Below are 9,850 nucleotides of genomic sequence, written 5' to 3' on the forward strand. Positions count from 1 at the left end.
ACTTTCATGCTTTTTCCGGAAGGTGATTAAGCGGTGCTGATATGTCTGGCCGAGGCAAAGGCGGGAAGGGTCTGGGCAAAGGGGGTGCTAAGCGCCACCGCAAGGTGCTGCGCGACAACATCCAGGGCATCACCAAGCCCGCCATCCGGCGGCTGGCCCGGCGCGGCGGCGTCAAGCGCATCTCCGGCCTCATCTACGAGGAGACCCGCGGGGTGCTCAAGGTGTTCCTGGAGAACGTGATCCGGGACGCCGTCACCTACACGGAGCACGCCAAGCGCAAGACGGTCACGGCCATGGACGTGGTGTACGCGCTCAAGCGCCAGGGCCGCACCCTCTACGGCTTCGGCGGCTGAGCGCCTCGGACCTCCCGCTACCTCCAGAAGCACAAAAAGGCCCTTTTCAGGGCCGCCCACGTATTTCACGAAAGACCTGTAGCTTTTGGTTACTTTCTAGGAGTTTTGTGTTGTATTGTGGGCCCGGCTTCCAAATGTGTATGAGAGTTATTAGCTGTCTGCTCTGTTGTGCCCCTTTATCTTAATCCGAGGGCTTTTAACGTTGGGGCTTAGTTGTTAAGCCGTGCTGTGGCTTTGCCGCAGTCGGCTTGTCTAAGCCTTGGGCTGCCCGTCGTTTTGGGTGACAGACAAGGCCACATGGTATCGTCAGCATTTCCAAGGCGCTTCCTTCGTTCTCGAGCACTTTTGAGTTCGGGGTCAGATGGGTTTCGTTCTGGAATACTAGCAAGGGGATGCCCACGCGGGAGGGAGCGGGTGCGCCTTCCCTGCAGGGCTCCCGCGTCCAAGATGGCGGGGTCGGAGGCGGGAGGACGGCTGCGGAACAAAGACGCGTTCCCGCCGCCCGCCTGGCCCCGCCTCCGGCCCCGCCTCCGCCCCGCCCCTGGGCTGGGCTGCGCTCTGCCAGGCTCGCTCTGCGGTTCCGAAGGCCCCGGGGTCGTGCGCTGGGCGGCTGGGCGGCTGGGCGGCTGGGCGGCTGGGCGGCTGGGGGGTCAGATCTGGCAGGTGTTGCGTGGCCTAGCGCGCGACATTTTATGACGTATTATGAAAACCTCATGGAGATAAGGATGTTACTTAATGGTCAATATGTAAATGTCACCTAATTTTAAGGAGATGTAGTGGCATTTTAAAAACGTGTACATATAGGCATCAGGATATTTCACCCCAAATTGCTACGCGTGGGGAGGGAAGTGATGAGCGTGGAACGAGCTGAGGGCAAAATACAGGCTACCCCTCCCCGCCCCCCGGGTGGGATATATGTGACATTCCTAGGACACTCCTGGCTACCCTAGAACAAAGGAAGGGGGTGTAAGCGCTTGCCATAGTGATGTGGGAAGCTAAGGCAAGCCAAAAACTAAATTCCCTTATTGCCTACAGCCATTGGCAGGTCCTTGAAACCGGCAGTGACCTCCCTCTAGGAGCTCAGCTGGCTGGATGATGACACTTTGCTAGGGGCAAAAGAGCACCTTGGCCTAACATTATCCTGACCGCCCCCCACTCCCCACCCCTGAACCTGTAAGTCTACTTTAACCTATAAAAATTCCTTTGGAAACTTCCTTTATCTCAACTGCCCCAAGATATATGCTGACAATCATACTCTAAGCATGCGGCCCCCTGATGTATATCTGAAGGGTCTCATGACTGAGGTTTTACTACACGGTGATAAATGGTGTTTCCCTAGCAACAGCTAGTCCCTCAAGGTCCTGGAAACCTTGCTGACAAAATTCCTTAAAGACTTTATCCCTGACCACCTTCCATCCTGAGGGTATATAAGAAGTTACCCGTCAGGACAGCTCTTCCTGCCCAGGGTCCTGTTCCCTGCTTTAATAAAATCACCTTTTTTTTTTTTTTTTGCACCAAAGGTGTCTTCAAGAATTCTTTTTTGGCTGTTGGCTCCGGACCACCCCTCCATCACCCGAAAATGTCATCAGAAGTATTCCACTTCCTCCAGGGTCTTCCAGCTGGACTAAACTTTACAGGAGGACATACTAACAGGAGAAAAAAAAAAAAAAAAATCCAAAGGTTTTATGACCTGCGTCCAGAGGTCCGGTAAGGAATTTGAGGCCCAAACAAATGAATAATGCAGGGCAGTTTTTATACCTTCTAGACAGAGAAAATGCATTCGTGAGGAATGGACAGGATTAAAAACACACATTTGAGAGCTTTAATTAGTAAGGACTTTTAAGAGGAATTTTGCCTGAGGTAGTACATTAGTGAAATCAACCAGGATTGTTTCTATAGCTTTCTTGGCTTTAAAGTTCCTATTTCTGGTGATAATGATGTGTTTTTACTTAGTCCAGTGAGGGGTTCCTTTTATATGGTAGTTTTATTTCCACATTTTGAGGGGACCGAGGAGAGTCTAAGTGTCCTTGCATGTGCTTTTTCCCACGTAGCTTCAATTCAAAATAATACACCATCGTATATTTTGGACAACTTGCCCTTGGCCCTCTTGTTAGCTAGTGAATGTAGGGTATGAGAGAATTAGAACACTCTCGGATAATCCCAATGATTTTAGCCACTGCATCGAAGATGGTAATGCCAGTCGCTAAAATGGATAAGAATATAGAAGGAACAAGTTTTGGGGAGAATCACAGGTTCAGCTTTGGACATGCAGAATTTGGGATACCTATTACATTTCTAAGAGAGAGGTAGGAACTAGGTTAGCTAGATATATGAATCTGCAGTTCAGGGAAGAGATCTGGGCCGGAAACATTATTGGGAGTTGTCAGGGTATAACTGCCCTGATGCCACGAGAGTGAAAAAGCCATGCGAGAAGATGAGATCTCTTAGGAAAGAGGGTTGGTAATGAAGAGAAGCAGTTCAAGAACCGAGTCCTAGGTCAGAGAAGTAAGGAGTGTTTGCTCTGTATTCATGATATGTGGATAGATCACTGATGGTTTTACACGCGTTTCTGTAATTCTCCCTTTCTCCTGTGACTCTCAGAACAAGCAGAAGAAAATAGTCTCATTTTACAGATGTGGAAAGCTGCCCTCAGTCATAAGAGTGTGCAATGACAGTGGAGCTCTCACTCAAATAATCTGTTGAAGTTAGAACCACGGGAGATCACTTTGGGGATCCACCAATAGATAATAGGCACCCTTCTCAAAATGGACAACTTCCCCGTATATTTTGCATGCAATTCCAGTGAGTTCTCAGGCCTCCCGAAGCCTGTTTGTGGAGGCCAACGTTCAGAGCTCTGTGTCTGAAGCTGCTTTTCTCTTCCCTTACGTTCACCAGCTCCTGATCTGAGAAAGTGGACCCTGAGAACACACGTTTCTGATCTGTTGAGCTGGTGTTCCCCTGTTAGTGTGGAGATGCCGTCGATACAATAATGTAGAAGAAGTTAAGTCATCAGCCCAGAGACTTCCCTTGAACTCCACACTCAGAGACCCGGCTACCCACTTGACTTCTCTATTTGGAAGTCCATGAATATCCATTTCCAAATCCGACACCATCACTGCAAGACCAGCCTCTCTCGTCAACATCTTGAATTTGGAAAACGGCGAGTCCAACCTTTCAGCTGGAGTTGTTTTCGACTCTCCAGTCCGTAGTAGGTCCTGTCAGCTGTACCTGGAAAACACAGCAAGAAGGCTAGCATTTCCCTTTCCGGCTCTTTCCCATCACTGCTGCTCTGGCCAAGCGGCCGTCACTCCATCGTTATTCCTGCAGCCCCATCTGCTTCCTCTCTCCTATATTTCACACAGCAGCCAGGGATTATAATAAAGAGTAAATCAGATCAAGTCGCCTCTCTGCTGAAAACCCTCCAACGGCTCTCATTTCACTTAAAGTGAAAGTCAAAGTCCTTACTCTCTTGGCCCTTGTTACTTCAAACTGTCTACTCTCCCTCTCCTTCTTAGCCCAGTGACACTGGCCCTGGAACTTTCTCAAATAGGCCAAGTACACAGATCTTTTAAAGACTCTTCTTTCTACATGGGCCTCTCAGCTCCCAGATCCTTGGAGGCATCGCTCCTCACCTTCTTCCCTTTTTAAGTCAAGTATCCTTTTAGGGAGGCTGTCTGTGATGGCATGCCAACCCCTGACGCCCCCCAGTCTGTTTTCTCTGCTCTTGAGAAGCTTGCAGTCTATTGGGGAAGTCAACACCCCCCCCACCCCCGCCCATGAAATGTGAAGCAGAAATGGACACCATAAAGGGTGTCCAAAGAGCATAAGTCAAGTCCGTGTTGGGAGTCCTAAGCGGATGCTTGCCCAGGAGGCTCACTGCCAGGCTCAGGAGGCCTGTTAGGCCCGTGACGGGCATCTGGGCTTTACTCTGGACAACAGGGAGCTGTGCAAAGTTGTGTCTCCTTTTGTCTTTCCCTACAGTTTTTCTCACTGTGGAACAATTATCTTTTTCAAAATCAGTTGTTGCTCTTAGCATACTGGATTTCAATGGTGCGTGTGTATCTCTTTCCCCATTAGAGTGAAACTGTACTGAAACTCTCAAGTGCCTGGATGAATAGATAGGAATGAAGTGAAGGTTCAACGGATTTACAGTTAATGAAATGAAAAAGGCTACATACACAAGCAACCTTGCAGAAAAGAAAAATATTTCTAGAAGGATCCATTGAAATACACATTTTGTGTGCATCAGCAGTGACTTTGGCAAAGTGCCCTGCTTTGTCCCTTGTGGGCCTCTACAGACTTTTGGGATCTAAGGGGTGATTTTCTTTCTTATAAACAAAACCCAGTATAGGCAACTTTTAATAGCTTAGGAGGCTTCTGTTGTTTTGTGGAACGTGAGGTGATTCCACCAATATAATTGCACATTTCCCTTTATTAGCTTTATAATTTATAATTCTCAATATATACAAAGGAATATCTGAACTACGTGTACATGTTATAAAGGATAATATGACGATGACCACATTAGAACCCGATTGCTGGGGCACCTGGGTGGCTCAGTTGTAAGCGGCCGACTTTGGCTCAGGTCATGATCTCATGGTTTGTGAGTTCGAGCCCCGCGTCGGGCTCTGTGCTGGCAGCTGGGAGCCTGGAGCCTGCTTCGGAGTCTGTGTCTCCCTCTCTCTCTGCCCCTTCCCTGTTCACGCTCTGCTCTCTCACTCTCTCTAAAAATAAATGAACATTAAAGAACCCAATTGCCAACCAGGTTATACAAATATTACCAATCCATTGCTTTGGCCTAATTTTGTCCTCCTTCAGCCCCACCAGAGATAGCCACAGTCTTGAATTCTGTCATTTTCTTGCCTTTATTTCTTATCCTTTTAAAATCACACATGCATTGAAATCTAAATAATATGTGGCTTTGGTGCTTAGTCTTTGCTATCAAAAAATGGTATCTGTGGAAGAATGCCCTATCGTTCCAGACATTTACAACTCCATCTGGTGAGAGGGTTTTATTTCCTGCCCTAATGGCATTAGGCTTGCTCATGTGATTTGCTATGCGCAGTGAATATGAGTGAAAATGACATGTGTCGTTTCAGTAAGCCATTGTGTGATCTGTCCCTATTCCTCCAGCATGGCTCTTAGGCTGAAGACAGGTGGAATTAGAGCAGTAACTCACCCACAGTCAATTAACATGAGCAAAACAAGAACCTTCATTGTAGTAAGTCACTGGGATCTGGGGATTGTTTATCACGGCACAATTAGCCTAAATGGATTGACACAGTATTAGATCACATCTGGTTTCTGGGAATTGCTTTATTCTGAGTTGCCACGTCGTCACGTGTGGCTAAAGCTCGTTTGCTTTCATAGCAATGTTAGAGCGTGTGATCATGCCTGATTATGTCACAATTCATCTGTCTGTTGGTTGACAGTTGCTTTGTTGACTGCCTTAAAAAAATTACAGGATGCTTTGCTGGAATATGAAAGATCAAGTAGAATTTTCATTGTGTAGATTACTTCATAATATTCTGCTAATGATATTAATATGTGTGCGGATTACTTATAATAATAGAATATAAGTCTTCAAACATGTGGAAGTGAGAAGTAGGTATAATTTTAGGGGAAATAGTCAAGAAATCTGTTTTAACCCGGGCCCCTTCTCTGATTAGCTGAGCTGATTCAGAGACATTTTTTAAAATTCTGAAATGAAGGGACTTGGACAAATCAGTGGTTCCCAGATGCTCATCTAAGAATAGTGTTAGTCCCGGCCACTTTTCTCTGTATTCTGTGTCAAAATGAGAAACGTAAGGTCAGCATAGTAAGTTTTCCTTAATATTAAAAGTTAATTAAATGTATTTGGTAGAAAGGACCACATTTATTTGGTATAAAGATTTCTTATTTTGCGGTTATCTGTATTTCCTTCGAGGATCGTTCTATTTTTGAAATGAGATGGATTGTCTTTGAAGTTGTTGGCAACAGCACAGCCGTCTGTAGGGCGGCCCTGGCTTTCCCTCGTCTGGGAAGGACCACAGGCAGCAATGTCGTGATTCTCCTCTAACTCTAAGAGTGCCAGCTGGTTTCCTGAAGATGGTTCTTCGTTCTGGCCGGACACCACAGCGAGGTTAGGCAAAGAGAACAGGAGGCATGGGAACAAAAAAGGGAAAAAAAGTTACTGACGGCTCTTGTGTGTTTCCAGCGCCCCTTCCTCATACTCCAACGCACACCTTACTGTTAAATGAGGTGCCGCTGGCTCAGGCGAGGCAAGAGGAAGTCCCTGGAAAATTAGGCACGTGTTGCTTGAACGGGCAGGCAGAGGTGGGGAAGTCTCACAGGCACAGGCACTCGGTTGTCCTTAAAAGAGTTCAGGGTGGAGAGATGATTCTAAGGAGGGGTTCAGACTATTAGAAGGGGTTTAGATTGACAAAGAACCCTACCTGGTGTCCCATGCCTTTATACTTTTGTGGTCGTCTGCCTTGTTCAAGGCCTCAGGACTCAGATCCTAACATGGGCACCTTTCCTACCCCTTCAATCAGAGGCTTATTATAGCCATAGCTGCTATCTTGGATGACTTTCCCCTCTGCAGGGACTGTCCTAGCGCTCTTACTGTGATCTTTTATTGATCATCAGCAATGCCATGCAGTCGGTACTAATTATTACTCCCATTTTAGAGGCAAGGAAATGCTCACAGAAGGTTTAAGAAGTTTGCTCAAATGTAGCCTTGAGACAGGCTGCCAGGACTGTATCTTTGGACACCCTTTATGGTGTCCATTTCTGCTTGTGTATTTCTTCTCATGAATATGTTATTTTCTAAATGTACTTAAAATCAGCTTTGGAGAGCCAGAACCGAATGCTTTAATTGCATGTGGGGCCGAGAGAACCTTCACAAGCCCCATTACAAAACGGAGCCGCTTATTTAATGCTCACGGAAATTTACCATGTAGGCATTTGTAGATAAAGACGTGTAGCTAGTAAGTGGAAAATGAGATTTTTGAGCTCAGTTTTACACCACCAATGCTCATGCTTTCCCTCTCTGCACCACAGCGCCAGGAAAGTTAAATTTGCTACCAGGTGATTCTTACCTTCCATATCCGTGATATATATTCCATATAGTATTTATTGATGTAAAGGGCTGCTTAATCTCAATTCTCAGGACATTCGCTTGTACAATGGAAGATTCCGTTTCACGGGTGATTGTAGGCTGAAATCAGGCGAAGGACAAGCACAGAAATGTAAATTCCTTTGAACTCCTCTTCCTTGGACTAAAATCCTAGGGAATGAAGAAGTAACTGGGGACAAGACTATTCAGGACACAGGGAGGCTTCGGAAGAACTCTGGGACTCCCCCCACCTCCTGTTTGTTACCCAGTTTTACGTAGCGTCTCTTTCACCCTCGTACATTAAGCCGGGTAGAAAACCCCAGTGGATAGAGTTCCTGATCTTTTCCAAGAGGCAATGTTCAGCTACGTTAAAATGTTCGCTGAATTAGTGGAATCGGGAGGATGTGGATTTGAGGACTAGCAGATCCGCTAAGTCTAGAAAGTCAAGCTGCAGAGGGCACATCGCGCCATTAGGTGCCGCTGTAGCCACTCACAAACCAACAAGAAATTACAAAAAAGTGGTTTCATTTCCCTCAAGAACGGTTAACACTTGTTTTCATTTAGGGCCACTCAAAACTAGGACTCCAGGTTTTCCTGAAGGGAATTCCCCCAAAGGTAACGGGGAGGACAAAATGAAACCAAAAGCGGTAAAAAAAAAAACCCAAAAACCTCTCGAGGTGGGGGCAACCCTAGGTCCACTATCTCCAGTTGTCGGGAGAAGCCAAGCCAGATGCACCATAATCAAGTTACTTACACATTTGCTTCTTGATGGTCCGCACGTCAGAAGTTAACCTTTGTTCCCAAATTCAAGAGTTTACCAATACTCAGCAAACTGAACGTGACGAAAACAAGTTGCAGTTTCCAGAAGTTGGGAAGATTACAGCTCTTTAAGTGAGAATATGGGCGGCTCTTAAAAGAGCCTGAAGTCGTTGGTGCTGTGACGGTGAACAAATTTACTTGGAGCTGGTGTACTTGGTGACGGCCTTGGTGCCCTCGGACACGGCGTGCTTGGCCAGCTCCCCGGGCAGCAGCAGGCGCACGGCCGTCTGGATCTCCCGGGACGTGATGGTCGAGCGCTTGTTGTAATGCGCCAGGCGCGACGCCTCGCCCGCGATGCGCTCGAAGATGTCGTTGACGAACGAGTTCATGATGCCCATGGCCTTGGACGAGATGCCGGTGTCGGGGTGCACCTGCTTCAGCACCTTGTACACGTACACCGAGTAGCTCTCCTTGCGGCTGCGCTTGCGCTTCTTGCCGTCCTTCTTCTGCGCCTTGGTCACCGCCTTCTTGGAGCCCTTCTTCGGGGCGGGAGCGGACTTCGCTGGCTCAGGCATTGCGTCCCAACAACACCTCTAGGCGAATGGGAGGAAAATACGCCTACGAGCAAGCGACCTCTTTTTTATTTGGTGTGTATGCAAATTAGGGATCGCAGAATTACGATTTCTGATTGGACTCTTCAGTATCTTAGCTTCTGATAGGCTGTTCTTTATCCTAAACTCTCATTGGCTCTTCCCCATAGTTCAACCATGAATAATTTGACCTTTCTACCATAAACGTTCTATGTAAATTAGAAACATTGTTGTTTTGGACGTGCTTCTTGATTGGCTAGAATTTGTGTTCGGGCAACGGCATAGGCTGCTTTACCAAACCTCTGCAGAGTATAATACTCTAGCTTCTTACGAGGTAGGCTCAGTCTCTTTTTTTTCTGGCTTTGTAGTCACAGCCTCATCATGTCTGGACGCGGAAAACAGGGTGGCAAGGCTCGCGCCAAGGCCAAGACGCGCTCGTCGCGGGCCGGGCTGCAGTTCCCGGTGGGTCGCGTCCACCGCCTGCTCCGCAAGGGCAACTACTCGGAGCGGGTGGGGGCCGGCGCGCCGGTGTACCTGGCGGCCGTGCTGGAGTACCTGACGGCCGAGATCCTGGAGCTGGCGGGCAACGCGGCCCGCGACAACAAGAAGACGCGCATCATCCCGCGCCACCTGCAGCTGGCCATCCGCAACGACGAGGAGCTCAACAAGCTGCTGGGCCGCGTCACCATCGCGCAGGGCGGCGTCCTGCCCAACATCCAGGCCGTGCTGCTGCCCAAGAAGACCGAGAGCCACCACAAGGCCAAGGGCAAGTGAATCTCTCTAAATCCCAGTGTGCACTAAAGCTAAAAGCTTTTATAACCCAAAGGCTCTTTTCAGAGCCGTCCACGTTTTCACATGAAAGAGTTTGTAACTCAAATCGAGGCAGCATAATTGCGTAAAATTTAAATGGTTGCAGCCTTTGGTTACAGTTCATTCATTGCAATTTATTTTGTTGACGTTACTTTGGGATCCTGGGAAACGGGACTTCTGAATAAGCTTAACAGTTTTAAGTACAGCATTGGACTAGTGCTTATCTGGATAGGTTGGACTCC

The 9,850-nt window shown here is 47.6% G+C and overlaps 3 protein-coding genes and 1 long non-coding RNA gene across 4 annotated transcripts in view; 3 read left to right on the forward strand and 1 right to left on the reverse strand.

Moving 5' to 3' along the window:
• Nucleotides 1-3,747, forward strand: part of LOC116738063 — a 52,475-nt gene extending 48,728 nt beyond the window's left edge. Inside the window, exons 3-4 of the long non-coding RNA XR_004343591.1 lie at nt 1,874-2,060; nt 3,249-3,747. This is a non-coding gene — a long non-coding RNA (uncharacterized LOC116738063). The remainder of the gene's footprint in view (nt 1-1,873; nt 2,061-3,248) is intronic.
• Nucleotides 30-428, forward strand: LOC115514828 (histone H4). The gene has a single exon (XM_030317018.1). The coding sequence runs from the start codon at nt 42-44 to the stop codon at nt 351-353; it is 312 nt and encodes a 103-aa protein (XP_030172878.1). The 5' UTR covers nt 30-41; the 3' UTR covers nt 354-428.
• A 1,904-nt stretch (nt 3,748-5,651) lies between the features above and the next one.
• On the reverse strand, nt 5,652-8,804 carry LOC115514815 (histone H2B type 1-C/E/F/G/I). Its single transcript, XM_030317004.1, has 4 exons — nt 8,204-8,804; nt 7,433-7,551; nt 6,578-6,734; nt 5,652-6,453 (listed from the first exon to the last, which is right to left on the reverse strand). The coding sequence occupies exon 1, from the start codon at nt 8,781-8,783 to the stop codon at nt 8,403-8,405; it is 381 nt and encodes a 126-aa protein (XP_030172864.1). The 5' UTR covers nt 8,784-8,804; the 3' UTR covers nt 5,652-6,453; nt 6,578-6,734; nt 7,433-7,551; nt 8,204-8,402.
• A 341-nt stretch (nt 8,805-9,145) lies between these two features.
• On the forward strand, nt 9,146-9,658 carry LOC115514788 (histone H2A type 1-B). The gene has a single exon (XM_032593095.1). It carries the CDS (start codon nt 9,180-9,182, stop codon nt 9,570-9,572), a length of 393 nt encoding a protein of 130 aa, XP_032448986.1. The 5' UTR covers nt 9,146-9,179; the 3' UTR covers nt 9,573-9,658.
• The last annotated feature ends 192 nt before the right edge of the window (nt 9,659-9,850 follow it).

Source organism: Lynx canadensis, chromosome B2 (genome assembly GCF_007474595.2).
Source record: "Lynx canadensis isolate LIC74 chromosome B2, mLynCan4.pri.v2, whole genome shotgun sequence".
Classification (NCBI taxonomy): Eukaryota; Metazoa; Chordata; class Mammalia; order Carnivora; family Felidae; genus Lynx; species Lynx canadensis.

Coding starts and splice junctions, on each gene's coding strand:
- LOC115514815 (XM_030317004.1), bottom strand. CDS start 8,783: ATGCCTGAGCCAGCGAAGTCCGCTCCCGCCCCGAAGAAGGGCTCCAAG.
- LOC115514788 (XM_032593095.1), top strand. CDS start 9,180: ATGTCTGGACGCGGAAAACAGGGTGGCAAGGCTCGCGCCAAGGCCAAG.
- LOC115514828 (XM_030317018.1), top strand. CDS start 42: ATGTCTGGCCGAGGCAAAGGCGGGAAGGGTCTGGGCAAAGGGGGTGCT.